General features: G+C 41.1%; 3 protein-coding genes across 7 annotated transcripts; 1 reads left to right on the top strand and 2 right to left on the bottom strand.

The window, feature by feature from the left end:
• Nucleotides 1-1539: 1539 nt before the first annotated feature.
• Nucleotides 1540-9447, bottom strand: tbce (tubulin folding cofactor E). Of its 5 annotated transcripts, none has more exons than XM_072660725.1 (18): nt 9340-9447; nt 8973-9059; nt 7492-7638; nt 7311-7395; nt 6507-6683; nt 6036-6121; nt 5812-5911; nt 4878-4980; nt 4625-4701; nt 4420-4512; nt 4272-4336; nt 3855-3919; nt 3571-3723; nt 3313-3466; nt 2545-2613; nt 2229-2288; nt 2036-2127; nt 1540-1878 (listed from the first exon to the last, which is right to left on the bottom strand). In XM_072660725.1, the coding sequence occupies exons 3-18, from the start codon at nt 7619-7621 to the stop codon at nt 1783-1785; spliced, it is 1605 nt and encodes a 534-aa protein (XP_072516826.1). In that variant the 5' UTR covers nt 7622-7638; nt 8973-9059; nt 9340-9447; the 3' UTR covers nt 1540-1782. The 5 variants fall into 5 exon arrangements, with proteins under 5 accessions (XP_072516826.1, XP_072516827.1, XP_072516828.1 ...); XM_072660726.1 differs by having other exon boundaries at nt 8973-9056; XM_072660727.1 differs by lacking the exon at nt 8973-9059 and adding an exon at nt 7755-7950.
• A 256-nt stretch (nt 9448-9703) lies between these two features.
• On the top strand, nt 9704-15477 carry rbm34 (RNA binding motif protein 34). Its single transcript, XM_072660290.1, has 11 exons — nt 9704-9913; nt 10565-10727; nt 10816-10937; nt 11040-11250; nt 11850-11909; nt 11993-12036; nt 12147-12230; nt 12776-12839; nt 12965-13007; nt 13093-13211; nt 14278-15477. Exons 1-11 carry the CDS (start codon nt 9819-9821, stop codon nt 14650-14652), a joined length of 1380 nt encoding a protein of 459 aa, XP_072516391.1. The 5' UTR covers nt 9704-9818; the 3' UTR covers nt 14653-15477.
• Nucleotides 15478-16244: 767 nt separating this feature from the next.
• tomm20b (translocase of outer mitochondrial membrane 20b) lies at nt 16245-19413 on the bottom strand. The gene is made up of 5 exons (XM_072660245.1): nt 19156-19413; nt 18042-18088; nt 17395-17476; nt 17130-17272; nt 16245-16494 (listed from the first exon to the last, which is right to left on the bottom strand). The coding sequence occupies exons 1-5, from the start codon at nt 19277-19279 to the stop codon at nt 16450-16452; spliced, it is 441 nt and encodes a 146-aa protein (XP_072516346.1). The 5' UTR covers nt 19280-19413; the 3' UTR covers nt 16245-16449.
• Nucleotides 19414-21066: the final 1653 nt, after the last annotated feature.

The following is a 21066-nucleotide window of genomic DNA, read 5'->3' as shown; positions in this document are numbered from 1 at the left end:
CCACCAGTCGACCATGCCGCTTCATGACAACATGAGTGATGTCGTGTGAACGGGGCGGAAAAGGAGGAAGGTGTATTTGAGGCCTGGCAGCTGCTGAGGAATAAAACAGTGCTCCTCCTCCTCCTCCTTCTCCTCTTCTCCCCCCTGCACAGATGGGACTGTGTGTTAACATTTTTAACAGCTGCATGTCCTCTGCTCTTACATTCAAGTGATATAATATTACTCGAGAAAATGACAAACGAGGGCTTAAAAAACATGAGAAGGAAAAACACTCCCACAAGGAGGGAAATAGCAGTGTGTGTGTGTGTCTTGCCTTGTCTTGTTTTACCTATAGGAATACACATTAAAGTATATAAAGCAGTTAACCTTAGTAAGACCATAGCGGTCAGATTTTCAGCTTTGACTGCTTAATCATTTTTAATGTGTGCATCTACTCACTTTGCTCCTTCATTTGGGAATTCCTGCATTTTTCCCAGTCTCTGCATAATTCAGGGGTTAAGACATGACACTGAGAGTCATTCTGAGCAGCTTAATTCTACATACCACTGAATTGGATTGCTTCTCAGTGGTGGTGAATGAAGCCAGGTGTCACTTTGTCCACAACTCAAATACAGACATTAGACAATAAATCAATTTTCCATCCATAATCACTGGACCTACACATTTTCTGTAGCTCTTGTACAATGCTGATGATCATCACTTCATATTATTTCTAATTTGACCCCATTTCCTACCCAATTTTGAAGGTCAACTCCCCCTATCACTAGCAATGCCCCCAACGCTAGAACATTTCTCAACCGACACACGTGAAGCAGGAGGAAAGGGCAGCTCCCCAACATCTGACCAACATCACACTAGGACATTGAGAGAGGACATTGGACATTGAGGGTGCAAGGCCACTTGTGCTCCCTCTGACTCAGGCTGCTGATGGCAAGCAGCATGAACCGGGGTGCGATCCTCAGTTTGTAGTGGCAGCTCCTTAATCTACTGGACCTCTCAGAGTCCCTAATGTTGATGACCATAGATAATTGGTATTATGTGCAATAGCTTTGAGAGGCATTGAACTCTTCAGGCACGGGGTTCCATCCACCACCACTGTAAACAATTCTCTAGGTTTCTCTGGAACGGAGCGTTTCACACTAAACCCACTCTGAATGACTTTGTTTACATGTTTAACATCGAATTATGCAGAAAATGGAGTAGCCTGGCTACTATCTTACAACCTACTCTCTGTAACATACAGCAGATCGAGCAGATCGAACAGATCACCATGAGCATGCATTCAGTCAAAGAACTGAAAACCTGCTGACATGAAACCCATTTCATATAGGAACCAACTGGCAGCTGCTGTATAGTGAGAGTAGGCTGAAAAGCACCACCTAGTGTTGAGATCCGGCAACTGACTGGAGAGACGCCACCTCACAACCTTATCCAGTACCTGTCTCATCTCCTCTCATCTGTATTTATCCTATTCTCCTGAGCAGGACAATACAGCATTCACATTAGTATCCCATCATAAGTTAAAACAGTGCACATGGATTCAGTCTGATGTTTTAATTGTCGTCCTGATCTAGCACTGCATCACTGCCATCCCTCGCAAGCACAAGCTTTAATTAGAACAATGACACGTGAAAGCCAAAAGGATCGCTCTAGTCTCTGTGTGTGAATCTTGCTGCTTTGAAATGTGCTACAAGATGAAAGCAGGCACCAGCGGGCTCTGTAGTCTGTGCAGGGTTCAGGTGTGTATGACCCAGAGTCCATTAAGCTCCAGCAGGGCCTGCCTCAGAACCAGCGTACCAGGATTCGGTCCCCGTCTTCTATAGAGTAGAACTGCAGAGGCTTCAGGTCGTTGTGAATTTCCACCTCTTTACCTTCAATCTATGTAAGGAGACATAGAATAAAAATGCAGGAATAACAAAGTGATGATACATTATACAGTAAAATAAAAAAGGAAGATAACTGGACATTATAGAAGTGACCGTATCAAAAATAAAGAATAATAGGTCATGGGACAGTAAGACAGAGTGTGCATTACCTTGGAGCTGGTGTAGGAGAGACGGAGCTCGGCGCCTGGCAGCTTCAGCAGTCTGTACAGCAGCCCCTTCACTTTCTGAACCATCATCGAACCTGAGAGAAATGAGAGACAGTAAAGACCACAAAAACGGAACCATGAAAAAAACGTACAGCATGCACGGCCAGTGAGGGACATAGCAAATGTAGGTCTTTACTTGGAAGCTTCTTCTGTATGGGTTTCCTGTCTGTGTCCTCAGGGCACTCGAATGTGATGGCTGAGGAGAAACAACAGTGACAGACATTTCACAAACCCCCAACTCCTGTTTGTAGTCCAGAGACATTTCAGAGATGCGTTTTATGCAATTCCATAACTGTCAAACAGATGGCCCCTAAAATCCACCCCATAGCTGTAGTAGTTTTCAAAAGTGGCTTCCACCTCCAAGATGTGTCATCACAAAGTGAAATTACTGTGGCAGACTACCGCTGTAAGAGGAGAGTAGGCTTGTTTACAACAGACAGGTAGCTACTCACTCAACAACTGATCTTTTAGTGCAAATGGTTTCTGCTCCTTCAGCTCGTCCTCTTCCGGTGCACCATACTCTAATAAAAAAAGCACACACAAGCAAGAAGTCATCAGCTGTAACCTTATTGAAGGCGATTCGTTGTAAGATTCAAGATGATTATTTGATTCAGTACAGATTCGAGTAAGATTCAAGTCGATTCATTGCGAAATTCAAGTTGATTCAGTGTAAATTTGAATAAGATTCAAGACAATTAGTTGATTCAGTGAAGATTCTAGTAAGATTAAATTTGATTAATTGTTAGATTTAAGAAATTACTTGATTTAGCATAAATGTAAGTAAGATTTAAGGTGATTAATTGTAAGATTAAAGTCAATTAGTTGTAAAATTCAAGTTGATTAGTTGTAAGATTCAATTATTTGATTTAGGGTACATTCCTGTAAAATTCAAGTTGGTTAGTTGGCGTAGATTTGAGTAAGAATCAGATCAATTAGTTGATTCAGTGCAGATTCTAGTTAGATTCAATTTGATTAATTGTAAGATCAAGCATCAAGCTTTGCATTTGCTTTTGAAAATACCCCAAGAATTTTATTTTGTCCCAAATAATAATAAAAATGAGTGCCTAATTCATAACAGATTACATTCGTTCCAGCATTTCAAAATCAACACAGTTGAATTGCCACCCTCAGATCCACACACCATGACGCAATGATGCATTTTTACACCCCTACAAATAGCCATGCCCGCTGCCTGAGGCAAAGCCAGAGCAATGACTCACTCTGAATAAGGGTAAGGTAGCGGGGGTGCTCCGCTATAAACTCTGCACTGGGATGGTTCTTTTCTGGGTCACTGTGGCCTCCAGCCTGCAACCATGCTCGTCCAAACTTCTTACAGTAATCCAGCTCAGCACCTCTCCTTTCTTCCTGCAGGACCTGAAAGAGACCACAAGCCCAGTTAAAGTGTGTTAGGTCACTGGGATCACTCTTGATGCTTAACCTGAAAACAAATGCATACACACACACACACACACACACACCTGACTCCTATTGACTATCTCCAGCTGGCCGATTCGCGCAATGAGGAGCTGCCGGGTCGTCTCGCGATTCTTTTCCAGATCCATCAGGGGATTCCTCTTACAGGATAACTGCACCAAGGTTCTCAGCTTATCCAGCTCATTAATCACACCCCACTGAGAGGGAATGAGGAAAAGGGAAGAAAAAGAAAGACAGGAAATGCAGAAGTCAGACTTTCAGATGCTTAGCCAAACCTTAGAAATGTCTCTAAATATTTTATTTGAAAAATCATTTTCTAGGGCCTTACCTCCGTTATTTTATTGTCATCAAGCAAAAGGATCTTCAGGGCAGGAAACATTGCCGTCTTGTTGCCTTTACATCAAATGTAAGGACATATTACTTGACAGAAGACTATTGATGTAAATTAGATTATTGATGTAAAATGTTCTTTTTAAAAGAGCTGAGGCTAAATTGTATTCATTTAAAGTAAAGAATCACATAAATGTAAAATTAGGACCATTATTACAGCTTGTAAATTCTTGATATTTGTTAAATTGTTGAATAAATATCATATAATTGACCTATTACCCTCTCTTTATATGCTAAAAATGAAGAGGTCCTGAAAAAGGGCATTATTATAGCTGAGATATCACCACCACTATTACCTAGGCATGAGAATAATGCTCGCTAATCCCTGCTTCAATACTTCTAGGCTTTGAATCACCTGGTAACGTGTCACTGAAGTGAATGGTGGACAGCCCTGTACTGGAAAGATTAAGCATCTCCAACCTGTGTTAAAATAAAGAGAAAGTTATAATAAGTGGAAAATACAGGTCATTCTAGACTGGGCTAAAACAACATGTCCTTTTTACCTGTATAGGTTATATATTTGTGGTAAGCTCTCCTGAACTAAACCGTTGTTAGACAAGTCTAACACCTTCAAACCCTGCAGAACATCTACAGGCCTAAAAAAAAGAGCAAAAAACATTAATTAATCATAATTCCATGTATATATGAGACTGTAAGATATAAGAGACTGTGAAGCTAATTAGTCATGTGTAGTATTTAAAGCCTTACCTCTGCAATTCACTGATATCGTTATCATTGAGAAAAAGCTCCTCTACATTTGGCCACATTGGGGCGCAGTGGAGCACCTGCCAAGACAGCAAGAGTCTGTCTTAATCAGAAGACACACACACGGCAGCAGAACCGATATGCTTTTAATGGAAGATTAGGGTGACAGACAAAGCTGGGATGTCAACAATAAATAAACAGGACTGTAAACAGGAGAGTAAGTGCAACTCTGACATGCAAGTGAGTCATTCTCTACCTGAGACCAGGTGATGGCACAGTTGTTGAGGGTCAAGACTTTTATCCTGGCGAAGGCGTGGCTGAGGCTGGACGGGCTTGATGTGATGCTCAGTTGATTATGACTATAATAAAGTGGAACCAGAATACACCTTTGGCATAGCAATATGAACACACTCCTGGAGCTAAACAAGGTGACACACTGGTAAACTTAAAAGTAGGGGTGGACGACACAGTAAAATTATAACATCATGATATGAAGAAATATTTATATCATAAAGTACTTACTTACTTTATCATTTAATTATTACTTATTTTAATTACTATTAATTCACTTTTTAATTCACTATTTATAATTGCTACTAGAGATGGCATATAAGTATTAATGGGTATCAGTGTCAGGATGGGAATGTGGATGGATGGACAGATGGATGGGATAGATTGGATTGATGGATGGATTGATGGATGCATTGATAGATGAATGGATGGATAAGTGGGTGGATGAGCAGACAAATGGAAGGTGGGAGAATGGATGAGTGGATAGATAAGTGGATGGATGAGTAAATGGATTGGTAGATGGATGGTTATATGAATGGGTGGAAGGATTGATGGGTGGGGAGAATAGATGCTTACCTCAGGCAGGGAATTTATAGTATGGGTGGATAGACTGTTATATAGATGGGTGGATTTATGGTTATATGGATTGCTGGATGGATGGTTATATGGATGGGTGGAAAGAATGATGGGGGGTAAATGCATGGATGGATGAAATGGATGTACTGATGGATGGATGTATGGATAGGTGGATGGATAAGTGGATGGATGAATCAATGGATAAATAGATGTGTAGATGGATAGATGGGGAGGGATGGATGGGTGTGTAAGTTGATAGATGGATGGATGGATGAATTAACAGGTTGCTGGGTGTTTGGATGGGTTTGGTAACGGATGCTTACCTCAGACAGAGAACTTGTAGTTCCTCTAGCTGCTCAGTAACAGCTGCCACCACCTCCCAGGAGCTTAGAAGATTTCCAGAAAGATCCAGAGAAACGGCATCTTAGAAAAGCTGTTAAGGGAGTTCTCAACAAACAGCTCCAGAACTGATAACATTATAACACAATTCAAAACCTGTCTGGAGGAAGACCTCTGGATCAGGATGCTTTCTTCATCGAAAGGATACTGGGCGTATTCTTCTTGATTTCATTTTCGGGGCCTGGACCGGACACTTCACAATTAATAAGTGCTATTTCTGTTAGATTCTCCATCCTGAAACAAATCAGTAACACACTGAAGTACAGCTCCCAACACTGCCACTGCATCTGCAACACTCGGCAAGGAACGAGGCAGCAGATCTTTCAGCGAAATTCTGCTGATAATTAAATAGATGAGGAGGGGTTGATGTGAAATTGTTCCTCATACAGAAACTGACAGGGTCAGAACTGTTCACAGTCTGCATTCACATTTAATGTAACCCCTTAAACCCAAATACAAAAGATGCATAGTAATTACTGTATAATAAAAATTGTTAATTAGTTCTTAAAAACGGTGTCGTGCGCCTGGAATTAGGAGGCTAATTGAGTTACTGTTGTCCACTGCATGAGGGAAAACTGATCCTGGATCAGCACCCAGCCTGTTATAATACCGGACTCACCTCTGTTTTTCCATGATGGATTCAAAACCGATCATCTTCACAGTCTTGGTAGAGATTTTCACTTCTTCTCCAATAGCCTGGTCCAGGCACATCTCATAGCGTAGCCCAACAGCTGTCAATAAGTCCACTCCAAAGCTGGCTTTTTTGGGTCGCACAAAGGACCCCCCTGTTGGGTGCCTTAATGAGGCAGGGAAGCACACACAAACCACCATACATGGTGAGACCACACTATGAGCAGTTCTGATAAGCAAAGTAGTCACTCTAGTATTCATGCTTAAATCTGAACTGCATATAGTGTTATGTACACAGATCACCCATTACATTGACATCTTAATACCTAATATTTATTATGGCATGGATTCCACAAGATCTCTAAAGGTGTCCTGTGGAATCTGGCACATTAGCAGCAGGTCCTTTAAGTCCTGTACGTTTTAAGGTGAGGCCTCCATGGATTACATCAATGAGCCTTAGGTACTTATGATACTGTCACTGCTCACCATTCACCGGCTATGATTTCTAGGACCACTTTAGGTAGGCACTGACCACTACATACCAGAAACCCCCCCACAAGACCTGTCTGATGTTCTGGAGACAGGTCTTGTGTCTATCCATAACCTTCAAGAATTCACTTGCTGCCTAATATATCCACTTCTTGACAGATGTCACAGTAGATTTCCAATAGATCAGTGGTACCTGTCAGTGGTACTATTGTTGTGGCTGATAAGTGTGTATGTATATATGTAGTAATATATGAAAGTTAGTTATGGGTTACGTTGGCCTACCCACGGCCACCACGACCATCACCTGCATGTAAAGTAGCGGACTCCTTCATGGCTTCCGTCATGCTTTCCTCTTTCGGGGTTGTCCCACTCCACACCAAGCCAAAGACCTTAAATACAAACATCCACATGGGTCAGCAACCAAAGCATCTGCTGATGAAATGACATCATAAAGGTGACATATGAAAATTGATCATCAGGCCCACCTGTTGTAGGGGGAACCGTTCCAACATATCTTACAGTGCCTCTCTCGCCATCACAGGACACTCTTCGACCCACTGCATCCTCGGGCATCTGCTGGGCCATTCCGCACTTCTCTGCTTCTCTGATTCTCATCTCACTCGACACACATCCTAAATAAGGTTCAGATGGGGATCGGCTGGTAGTTAGTTGGGTAAACGCTGGGTGAAAGCACATGTCTTGCTTCTCTTTCTCATTGGATGAGCGAAAGAAAACTATATATACTTACATCTATATTTTTATATCAGTCTTTAAGAGTGCCATATGCCAGAGGCTGGGGGACTTACACCTATATTTAGCAGTCTGTGGAGTGGTGGTGCACTATTCTACTGTGCGGCAGCACCTGCACAAATACAACCGTAACAGAAGAGGCATGCGAAGAAAACCTTTCCTGTCCCCTCACCACACCCTCACAGTAAGGATGGCTGTAAAGTTCAAATCAAATCAAATCAAATCAAATTTTATTTGTCACATACATAGTCATACACAGTATAACTTGCAGTGAAATGCTTTTATGACAGTCTGCCCACATCAAGCTATACAATAAAAATCTACATTTAAACTTAACTAAACCTTAACTTAATGAAGTAAAGTGCAAAAGAAAAATAAAATAAAAAAAAAATTAAAAAAGAATAAGTTACATTTAAGTTAAAAAATAAAATATAAAAATATGAAAATATAGAAATATAAGCAAAAAAAAAAAAAAAAATACAAAATACAAATATACAAATATATATACACGCTGGCAGAGACAGGTATCAGTCCTGGCCTACATATAAAATACCCAGATAGCATTACTGATGCTATCTGGTAAGTTCAGGTTGAAGTCGGAGCTGTCCAGTGGGGCTGATGGGTCTGTCTGCATGTCTGGTTGTGCTGGCTTTGACAGCGTTGACATCTTTAACCAGAGTATAATGTCTGGAGGAGATGATGTCCTGGGTGATGATTATCTCTGCTCAGGTGGATCCAGGTGGACTCATATCACCCATAAGCCACCATGCAGGGGCAGTGGTGGCTCAGCGGTTAGAGCGCTGGGATATCGATAACAGGGTTGTGGGTTCGATTCCCGGGCTCGGCAAGCTGCCACTGTTGAGCAAGGCCCTTGAGCAAGGCCCTTTACCCTCTCTGCTCCCCGGGCGCTGGAGTTGGCTGCCCACCGCTCTGGGTGTGTGTGTGTACTCACTGCCCCTAACACATACATGTGTGTGTGTGAGTGTGTGTTCACTACCAGATGGGTTAAATGCGGAGGACAAATACATGCACCTTTACCTTTATAAGCCTCTGGTTTGGGTCGGCCCACTGCTGCTGGGGGAGGATCTGATTGCATTTAGCCACGTGTAGGCCCACAAAAGCCCTTCCAACTCAGCACAGAGGACACATCTAGCTCTGAAAATCCTTCAGTAAAGCTATCTGGGTATTTTATATGTAGGCCAGGGCTGATACCTACCTGTCTCTGCCAGCGTTGTAGCGCAAGGGTGTGTGTTTACACTCGAGGGTGTGGTTCGACTAGAGGAGGTTCGCCTACTCACACCTACTGTAGATAGACAGACAGATAGACAGACAGATAGACAGATAGACAGACAGATAGACAGATAGACAGATAGATAGACAGATAGACAGATAGCTAGTGCTAACTATATATATTCTGAGTGGTCAACAAAGCAGTTTTATACGGACAGGACACGAAAACAAAAAAAAAGACAGGAGCATCTGCTGCCTAAACACCCCTCATATCTCCAGCTAGCTACTTACTAAACCCAACTAAAAGAGGATTTATACTAATGTGAAAACATACACGTGATATTATTACATACCTTTTAAAAGCTCCTTTTCTCATTTTAATCAAAATCTGTGTTTTAAAGTTGATGTTTTTCTTCCATCTCTGGGAGCAGCAGAAACACACAACGCACCACCGCTGCTTCTCTGGTCCGCAAGAAAAACAGTCCGACCTCGTAATAGCGGACTAACTAGTCGGGTAATTAGACTAGCCACTGCTCGCTGTCGGAACTTCCTTTTGTAACTTTTGTAAACACGTTTGTATTTTATTTTTGTCCAAAAATGAATGTATTTTGTACATTATGTAGCTACAGAACTGAGTTAGAGAGCTAGCTATGTAGCTAGCTACGTGAAGACAGTAGGAACCTTGGATGTCTGTGCTCTGTGCGCGGGGAACGAGAAACGGGAGCACAAGCGTGGAGAAAACATGTGGAGTTAAATTATCTGGCAAAAGCAGCACGTTTGTCTATTTTATCAGCCAGATATGCGATTATAGACTCGCACACGGGTGTAGTTTATGAGTGAAGATCAAGGAAAGCAGATTAAGCAGATAAAGCAGCGAAAGGATCGGGAAGAGCAGAAAAGCATGAAGAAGAAACGAGCAGTTCAGAGGTCTGGAGTTCAGTTAACCTCGCCACTCATCAGCATGTAACGTTAGTTTTGGTCTGTTATGTTGGTGACAGCAGCTGTTTTGCTTACTGTAGCACTTTAGTAGTAGTTTGGGGTGATTCTGGCTACTCCTGCTGCTGATCTTTGGGTCTTCTGCAGCTAACCTTAGAGATTTGCCCTGTACCTCACACACAGTCATGTTTGGTTTCTGAGGTGTACAGATCTGCTGTATCTATAGATCAGATATACCTAAGAGTATTTGGTAAATAGTAGGTATAGAGGTGTGTGGGGTTGGGAATGTTAGAATGAGTGTGTTAGCCCCTTGACCCCTGGCCCTGCCCTGCACATAGTAGTGCTGTCTTGCTGTGTTGGGAGCAGGGTAAACACTAAGATGTGTGGGGTGGGGGGAACCATGGGTTTAAGCAGCTCTTTGGACCACATTAACATAAAAGAATAGACCAATGACTGTTTTTCTTGTACCTCAAACATTTTAGTTTATCAGACAAGACAAGTTTAGTTTCTGTGGTTAGAAAGCAGTTGAATTCTGTCCCTTAAAATGTTATATTGCCTCGTAGCACCAGTGTGACTAAGGAAGCAAACTTCGTACACTGTAAATGGCACAGACATTTACCATTGTACTATTTTATCTTACAGTGAGGCAGCAGAAGAGAAGAGAAGTGATGCTGGGCAAGATTATGTTGTTGGCCTGGTGTCGGGCAGCCTGGGTGCAAAGCAGACCTCGCCATCTAGTGGAGCGCTGTCCTCCCTGTTCTCCACCGCATCCTCAAACACTGTCGTCTTCGTTCCAGCTCCAAAGGTAAGCTCGCGGTCTTGATAAACGACCATCAGAATTGTTACTAAAGTTGCTAGTTAGTGGGAATGATTTGTCTTTATCGTTCTCCCAGGTTGAGCCCCAGGCCAGTCGTATGAAACGAGATGCAGGCGAAGCTCCCAGCACTAAAAAAGCTCCAAAACAGAAAACGGACAAAAAAGAAAAATCGACAGCTGAAAAGAAGCTGACCAACAGGTTTTTGACATTATGTTGCATTGTATGAAATTCAGTGTTTGTGGGGGGGGGGATATGGTTTGGTTTTAAACACTTGTTATTTTTGGGGGTTTTTTTGTACAGGGAAGAAGCCTTAAAAAATGCAGATGATGACGAAGTGGAGAAAAGTCCAAAGAAGGTCAAGCGCAAAGCTCCAATAGATTATGACAAAGAAGCACGGGAAGAGGAGCGACCAACTAAGCGACAAATGACTAAATCCAACCCGGCGGAAGAGAGGATCAAAGCGAAAAGGACCGTGTTTGTTGGCAACCTGCCTGTCCACTACCAAAAGAAGGTAGTCTGTCTACAATACCAGCATTTCTAAAGACTAAATATTCATATAAATGTGATAAAGCTTTTAAAGCATTCATGTCTCAGCATAGACACGGTCATATCACCACCCTTGGCTCGGATGACACTAGCGAGACGTTGTGGTGTGGAGTGTATTTGGTAATTGAAGGTGTTCGTTATAGAGGTTAGCTGCTCCTCAGTTGTGTCGATTGCTCTGCACCGCTCTCTGGAGTCAAGTGCCTCCCAGCAGAACAACTTTGGAGCCCCACGTGCCATTGATAAAACATCTCCATAGTTCTCCTCATGGAGTCTAGTATTATTTAGAGTTCTGCTCAGATCAACACCTGGTTTGGTGGTAAATCAGGGCTTAATGAGGGTAAATCATTAATGATTGATGATGGAGTTGAACACATCCTCCACGCTGTGCTGGCTGGACTGGGGGGCGTCCAGAAGAAACATGGAGGAACCGAGCTCTGTTCTTCAGACTAGCTCACTGACAAGATCTCACTACTTTCTTTCTTCAGAATGAGAAGCTCTTGTTTCTCCTTTTCACTGGATGTATGTTCACCTGCACTTGTTCTTATGAGCGTCTTTGTTTTGCAGAATCTGAAGAAGATCTTTGCGGGTTTGGGAACCATTGAATCAGTTCGATTCCGCTCAGTCGTAAGTGTTCTCACACTTCAACTCGAAAGCCAGGTGTCATCAGCTGCTTGTTGTTATTATTTTGTAACAGACATCTCTTACAGGTTCAGGAAGATCCGTCAATGTCAAGGCGGCTAGCTACCATACGGTATGTGCTATGATTAGCAAGATATCCCTGCTTAACTCTAAAGTCTAAAATGTAAAATAAAGCATTTGAGGTCCTGTTTTAACTGATGCCACTTATGTGCTCCTTTCTAGACGCCAAGTTGATCCAAAAAGTCAAAGCATCAACGCTTATGTGGTTTTTAAAGAGGAGGAGGGGGCAAAGAATGCCCTGGAAAGGTAATACATGTTGGAATTAATACAAAAACAGACGAATAAAACAACCATCCAAATTCCAGTCATGTACTTATATTTTAAACAAGGCTATTTTAAAAAACATTGCTCTATTGCTCTCTATTGGTCCCTGCTGAACCGGCCCTACTACTGCAATCGGCTTTAGCTACTGTGAGGCCTGTTACAGTGGAGACCCAGCTCTATTCTGTGGTGGTCATTTTTCTTAATTACATCAGATTTAGACAAAAACTGAATATGAGCTCCTAACAGTGATCGTTTACTCAAATTAACCCTTTCTTGCCCTCTATAAGGAGGCTGTTGAGGTAAGAAATCCGAACGAAAAATAAAAAAACAACGTCAGCGCTCACGAAAACACTGTTTTCTTAGTTCTGTATTGTACCCATAAGTGTTATTGATGAGTTGTGTGAAAAATGATGTGATCTGCTGCTGTGCTACATTAAGGGAACAGCGGGTTCTCCTGCAGAATGTGTCAGAAAGGTGACGAGTGCTTCCTCTTGCTGCCTAAAACCTAACGTAATCCTATTCTGTAGGAACGGGATGGAGATTGAGAAAAACGTCCACATCAGAGTGGATCGAGTCGCGAAGAATATTTCAGTGAGTGTCCGCTAATCAGCTTGTGTGATCATAGCACTTGTGATCCCTTGACTGCTGCCAGTTGAAGTATATCTGGAATTTGTCAGACTTTGCATTCAGTGTGTATTCTCTCTCTCCTTCTCCAGCATGTTCATAAGAGGTCTATATTTGTGGGCAACCTTCCATACGGTAAGTCCTCATGCATTAGAGTGCACAGAAATGGGGTCTCTTGTAATTCCTCTGTTATAACCCCACCAACTGTAATATCTCCTAGATATAATGGAGCTCCCTTTGCGGCAACACTTTGAAGAGTGTGGACAGGTGGAGGCGGTGCGACTGGTGAGGGACCGGAATTCTGGAGTGGGAAAGGGCTTCGGTTACGTCCTTTTTGCGGTAAGAGTGTGATGTGTGAAGTGTATGCTATTATCTTGGTTGTTGGGTTGCACAATGTGGATAATTGATAATTGACGTTGGCATGAAAACGCATCAGTGGGCTGCCTCGTTTGGCCCAAAATGATTTTTTGTTGGGTAAAGTCTGGTGTAGGTTAGTGTAGCATAATGGGTAACACCACCACCTTTTTGCGGTAGACCAGACCAGAAGACCAGGGGTCCAGAAATTCAGTCACAGAACACCGCAGACACAATGGCCTCTTTTCCACTGCAGGGCCGAATGTTTACCAAGGCCGCCATCTGCATGCAAAAATCGCACCACACCAAGAAGGCCTTTTCATAGCTGTCGTGCCAAATAATGTTGGAATCTATTTAAACAAAGTTAACAAGGTTTGAAGACTTCGGCATGCAGTTAGCACTATGCTAACGGATAGCTATTACCATGGTCCTGGTATACAGGCGATATACAGTATACTTTTTATATGGACCTGGATTGGGATTAAAGTAGACGATACCCGATCCATTAAACTTTACCTGGATTAACCCCGATCCTGATCCACTGGACCGTACTGAGACATCCCTACATTGAAAAGGACTTTATTTGATCCTGTAGCATCGTGTAATCTGCAGGCAATAATCGCACCACGCCAAGAAGGCCTTTTTATAGATGCCATGCCAAATAATGTTGGAATCCATTCAAACAGACTCAACAGGGTTTGATGATTTCGGCATGCTAACGGACAGCTATTGCCATGGTCCCGATATAAAAGGCGATATACAGTAGTAAATTCATGAACATGGTCCAGCACAGCTGTACACATCAGCCTTCTATACAGAAACCCTGCAGTCCGCTCATTTTTGCCCTGCAAAGGTCATTAATGCTAGTTTCCACTAAGTGAGCTGGGTCAGGCTAACACCGCCGCAGTAGGTGATGCAGACATGGAGCCAAACTGCTTATCCTACTACTTATTCTCCTAGATAGACCCGGCCCTGCTGCTGTGAGGCAGTTACAGTGGAGACACTGGTCATTTTAATGCAGAAATAAGAAATGCTTCCCTCTCCTTTTCAGAGTGCAGATTCTGTAATGCTGGCACTGAACTTAAACGGCTCTGAGCTGCTCAATCGGAAGATCCGAGTGAAGAGGTCTGTGAAGAAGGAGAAGGAGAAGGAAAAGCGAGGCCGCGGCCCAGAAAGGAGGAACGCTAAAGGACCGGGTGGGAGAGGTGCTGAGAGGAGGAAAGGAGCACATCCAGGACGCTTTAAAGGTCCCAGGAGCGCAGAGGGCAACAGGCCAGCCGGAAAGTCCTTAAAGAAAAATCCGGGTAGGGGGAAAAAATCCTCAGTGTCCTTCACAGGAGAGATGACCGATCCCAACACCAAGAAGGGCAAAGGACTGAAGAAGAGATTTAAACCCAAGAAAAAGAATAAAACTGCACACGCTTAACCTTCTGGTGTCTTTTAGTGTTTGGTGGAATATTTGAAGACTTGTACTTTATTACTGTACCCAAGTTTTGTTTTAAAGAATTTGTACTTTTCTGCAGTTACATTTCCAAGAAACTAAATATACTCTTTATATGGAACTGGATTCAGATTAAAGTAGCCAATACTTGATCCATTAAACTATGCCTGGACTAGCCCCAATCCTGATTCACTACATTGCAATAATTTCGAGTGAAACTGTGTTTTTCAACTTTATTTGAGATTGTAACATTTTTTACCCCTTTTTCACTGTAGTTTTTTTTTTTTAACACCAGTTAACAATAGATAAATCCTAGAAATGCATCACAGCTTCATACATTTTTTTTATTATTATTATTTAGAGTTTAAAAAAAAGAGACTCTCCATTACAAATGACCTCACCAAGGGCAATACTCAAGCACCTTCAAAAGTACTGCAGTATCAGACAGAATACATAAAGACAGTCTACATGTTTTTAAAAAATAAACTAAATGAATAAAACAAAGTTCTTGCTGTACAGACGTGGGCCGTGTAGTACGAAGCTGAATTCATGGGTCATACGTTGACACTGCAGTTGCTCACTAGTATGTTGAGTTGAGCCAACACTGTTCAACTCAATGCAACCAACTGATTCGCTAATGAATTTAGCTTTGTAGTTCAGCCCCCTTTGCTTTCTTGACCTATTTTATCCAACCGAACAGAACTCTTGATTATGGATAAACTGAATAGCCCATTGGGTCTCAGTCCAAAGCCTGGGGACTCGCTACACTTTCCATTTCATTATCCATATGCTTTGTGAGCAGAGCCACAGTGGGAATATTTTATATATATATATATATATATATATAAATATATAAATAAATATATATAAATATATATATAAATATATATATAAATATATATATATATATATTTATATTTATATATATATATTTATATTTATATATATATATTTATATTTATATATATATATTTATATATATATATTTATTTATATATATTTATATTTATATATATATATTTATTAATAAATATATATATATAAATATAAATATATATAAATATATATATATATATATAAATATATATTTATATTTATATATATATATTTATATATATATATTTATTTATATATATTTATATTTATATATATATATTTATTAATAAATATATATATATAAATATAAATATATATAAATATATATATATATATATAAATATAAATATATATATATATAAATATATATAAATAAAAAAACGTCCAGTGCAGGTGCTACCCAGGCACGGGACTGAACACCCTCAGATCAGGCAATGTAAACATTTTGGCGCAGGAAGATTTGTGAATGTGCAGCATTTGCTTGTTGCATATTTGCTGATTTTTTTCCCCACACACACACGTAACACTTTGTAATAAAGTAAGATGGAAATATGAATGAAGGTCATGCTTCTCTCTCACTCATCCATTTACACACTGTTTGAGAACACTAGTCATTGGGTGGGTGGGTTGGTTGTCAGTTAGTTAGTTAGTTAGCTGACACATGTCAAGCTAGAGGTTAATAAAGGTCTCCAGACCACACATAGAAAGAGACTGATATATTTAACATGATAATTTACAGGCCTAAGCAGCCTTTACAGATGAATCAGTGTTTATCAGAGGGGTTACAGGTGGTCTTTGTAGAAACCGCATGGGGAGAAACAGGAGAGTGATTTGATGGTGGAGGAGTAAAACAGTGGTGAGCAGGGTCCACTGAGGAGCATCGCACATAAATAACAGGGCCTCTTCTTACTCGATGTCATCGTCGCTCATGCTCTGTGCACTGACGATGCGCTGCAAGAAGGAACAGTCAGATTTATACAGGTGAAACATTTATAAGGATCTGAAGTAAAAATAAATAAATAAATAATAATCATGAAGGCTTTTATTGCTACTGGACTTTAATTTAAAATGACACACCCAGTATTTGGTCATATTTTAAAAGGGTGTGGCTAAGAGGTGATTGCCAGCTGCGGGGCCAGTTGACTTAGCGTGCAGTAATCACCTTTTCTCCTATTTAATGAAAGCTGCTATGCACACTCCCAGTATAGGGACAGGTGGAGGGCTTGCCACAAAAACGACATAGGGTTTGGCAGTCACACTGCTTTGTCTCCCATCTCTACTAATCATGCTCTGGCTCCAAAGTTCCTCTACTGCACCCTTTTGGCTTTACAACATGGGGGTGAACGGGGGCATACTGCCCACTCTTACGTACAGTCTATGGGCCAGGCTTACTTTTAGGTCATAGTACTAGTGTTTAGGGGCAGAAACATGCTTTGGAAGAGGTAAACTCTAGCTAGTACAGTGTTGGATGCTGATTGGGTGCTCAAGTTTTCATGCACATCCCTAATGCCCACCAGCTTTCTGATACAGGGAACAAATGCAACACAAAAGAGCAAGCTGCCATAAACGCTCCGATTGCTCCTCACCTGACTGATGGTGGGCAGTTTTGTGAGGAGCATCTGGAAAACTGGTGGTGGCAGAGTCTGCTGCAGCACTTGTAGAAGCTGCTGAGGCTGACCACACACTGCTATGGCATTGGTCAGGTGGTCCACTCCTTTCTCATAGTCTCCTAAAAGACAGAAGACAAGGATGATGATGATGACGATTGCAGTACTAAGGCTGACTGGCATTTGCATGACTGTAACTGTAGCTTGACCACAAAACGAAAAAACAAGAGAATGAGAATCGTACCCTGTGCCAACAGTTCCTCTCCCAGCTGGATCTCCTCCAGGAAGAACTTCTGAACCGCTTCAGCATCCTTCAAATCCGGTAGCTACAGACGATACACACAGTTTAGGCCTGATCGTCTAAAATGATCCGTTCTTCAAATTTTAGTTTCCAAATAATAAAGATAAGAGCAAAGTCAATCTGAGCAGGTTTGGTGTGAAAAACTGAAATGCTTAATGCCTCTAAAAGGCCTCACTGAAAGTTATCAGCCAAATGAAACAGTGGAACAGTAAAGTACTGTCCCGCTATAGTTCTGAGTTTTGGTTGTATTTTTAAAATCTACATGGTGGAGTGGTACATGCAGAGTGCTGTAAGGAAAAATAGCCCCCAATTACAGCATTTGAACCTTACATATAATCCCCAGAACATGTGTGTAGGTTCACAGGTCATTTTGGGTAGTAAATAAAACTGCTATCTGTGTCGTATTTGTGTCAGGAGTCATAGTGGCTTCTGATTCCCATCACCACCAGTGTAAAGGAAAACCTTGTCCCAAAATCTTGTAACATGTGCAAGTAAAAAAATTAATAATCCTATCAATCTAAATGACACTTGTTTAGATCTGCAGACCGGAACAGGGGTAGAATTAGGAAAGGCTCAGGTGTTTGCTTTACCCTTGAAATTCCAGCTCTTTCTTGTGCTGCCTTCTGCTTCTTCCGTCCTGCAAAAGACAATCACGGTTAGCTTTTGTTTAGGCATCCATGCAATTGAACAGCCTTTCTAATCTAATCTAATCTGATCTGATCTGATGCATTTCTCAGTGTCTCATGCAATCTCACACCATCACAATCTGTAGCAGTGTAGAGTAAACGGCACCGGCACCTCCTGGCCTGCCAGTGTTGTCACAGCAGCACTGTAGCAGCACTAACCTTGAGTGACCCCAACAGACCTAACAGGTTTAAAGAGCTCATCTCATGGAAAGTGCCCTTTATTTATTTTATTTTTTTTTAAATAAATATTTTAAATAATACAACTATTACTTTCCATTTACTGAACTTTTATGCTTCAGAAACGAGCTGTTAAAATTTTTTTTCTTAAGTTTTTTCTTACTGTCACAAAAACACCACATTTAACTACATTTATCGACATATAGCCAAGTATATGTATAGTAATAAATATAACAATAAATAAATAAGTAGGATATAGCACGTTTACGACGCAGCACGTCTCTTAACGAAAAAGGCCTGAGTCTGAGTCCGTTAGCATTAGCATTAGCTAGCTTGTGTAGCTTGGTACGGTGCTGTACGAAACAACAAAAATATTAATGTAAAAATTATATTGATATATTATTTATTAAAAATAACATAACTGAACCTTTAACTGAATAAATAATTCAAATTAATTTTTTTTAATTAATCTGAGCAACGAAATATTTATTATTATTTTATTTATTATAAATGCCGTTTTTTTTATCTTAATACTTTTTAAAGCTCCGTGTACTCGAAGACAGTAAAGTACTAAAAAGTTAAAACCCGAAGATTTAGCCCAAAAAAAAAACCAAAAAAAAAAAAAAAACACCGTCCTAATACACAGGCTCTGCTGTCTTCATCGGGGTCGGTCTCTTGGCAACGGTCGTGAGGGACTGTTGCCTTGGAAACCCCGTCAAATTCCATTAGAGCGGTCTTCATTGCTAACCGCTGTCTGATAAACACGGACATACTGCACAGTACAGTACCGGACCGGGCCGGACCGGACCGGACCGGACCGCGTCTGCGGGGAATCACTCACTCTCTCTCAGCTTGCGCTTGAAGTTCGGGTCGCTCCTTCTCTTCCTGTCGAAATAAATACAGTACCCGACAAACAGCGCCGCGCCGACACCCGCCGCGATAGCGCTCGTCCTGCCGCCCATCATGACTCCAGAGGAGGCTCGGGGAGATACGAGAGATTTATTTTTCTGGAGGAAAAACCGGTCGATTTCACTGTGTGGTTTTCAGCATGACCCCTGCAGCACAGGAGCAGAGGAAAGACCCCATACAGCAGAGGCGCCTTCCATGAGGTGACAGCTGAGCAGTCTGTAAAACTGCCGGTTCAAAATAAAGGCCATCGGTTAGGCCAGAAGGACGGGCTGTGGGTGGGATAAGATGTGTATATAGCGCGGTTCCGATGTGGGCGGATTTTAACTGTTGTTAAAACATCAAAATGGGAAGAAAAATGAAATGAATAAAATCGTAATTGATTTTCGACCAGGTGCAGGACTCAATGTGGACGCTGGATGGCAGTAGCGCACCACGGCCCGTTTGCTGAACGTGAAACTGGGACAGTATATAGACTACTGTATATATATGAAATACTACTTCATTTATTTTGTATTATATTTGATACATATGGAATTTACTGCTCAAAAAATGCAAACAAATATAGAACACTAGAAAGAAAATTGTTTAATCCTCCTTAACCTTAGAAATCTGTATGTATTTTTCTGGTGCATGCAGTACACAGATAATCCACCAGGGACCAAAAAACATGCATCTGATTATATATATTTTTAATATATGTCATTGATTATAATTTAATTTATTATATGTTAATCATGACCTAAAGTAATTCATTATTTAATTACGGCACAGATATTGCAGGGGTCTCAAAAACTCAAATATGTATCAAGTATGGTGCACTTGGCTTTAAATGGTTAAAATAATAACAGAATTAACTAACTGAAATATAAATATGTATATGCATAATAACAGAATTACGCACATATCTCATATTCTACATTACTTTCCTGTATTTTATTTCTCAATAGAATCCACATTTATGTGGGTTTTATGTACCGGAAATGACTAATATTTAATTCTCACAAAACCATTTGCAGGACCTCTTTATCCCCTAGAATTAATAAACTGTAATAAGGAATATGTCGTCTGTTATTGCCACTTTGGCCCGGAGCACTACACAACACCTCTCGCCAGAACTTCGTACCGCTTCAGACCACATGCTTCTTTACCTTCAGATGCCGCTTCTGTATCTCTCAGCTTGTCAGCGAATGCATGTGTACAACTGTCCACTAGTGGTCGCTTAGAGTGTCATTTGTATTTACGGCGTTGGTGTAAACGTTAGTTATACTCTGCGACTGTAGGGGGAGCCCTACGAATACCAATTCTCAGATACTGCTCCTTTAAGGCAGATGTATGTGAATGGGCTCTGATCGGAATGGCCCGGCCTGTATTGTTGCTCATTCAGTGAAGCAGTCCAGGCTGAATCACTCCTACTATCCAGCAGGATAAACTGCTTACTTTGCAAACTCAGCCCAAAAATTGGCAGCTTTCGCAGCTTCTTTACATGGATTATGAACAGAATGTAATGTTTTATGTTTACACGCACATGTTTTCATACAAATTTGATTAAAAAAGTGAATAAAAACATTTTAAATGGAGTTTTCCATGATATCGGACCTCTAATACAGCCTGAGAGTCTTGCAGCAAGTGTGAAAGCAATCTTGCTGTGAAAGCAAGGTTACAAACACAGTGTGTTCAAGCTCAATTTTGAAGCAAAAGTGAATTACCTTGACCAAACCCTAACATTTAAAGCTTTCACAGTAATCTTCCTGCGCACAACGGAACCGCCTACATACTTACAAAGGTACTACTTTACACCGCAGTTTTCCAGCTCCAGTCCTGTAATCCACTGCTTCATGTTTTA

This window comes from Salminus brasiliensis, chromosome 17, assembly GCF_030463535.1.
Source record: "Salminus brasiliensis chromosome 17, fSalBra1.hap2, whole genome shotgun sequence".
NCBI classification, from domain to species: domain Eukaryota; kingdom Metazoa; phylum Chordata; class Actinopteri; order Characiformes; family Bryconidae; genus Salminus; species Salminus brasiliensis.
This window is presented reverse-complemented; position numbering and strand designations above follow the sequence as displayed.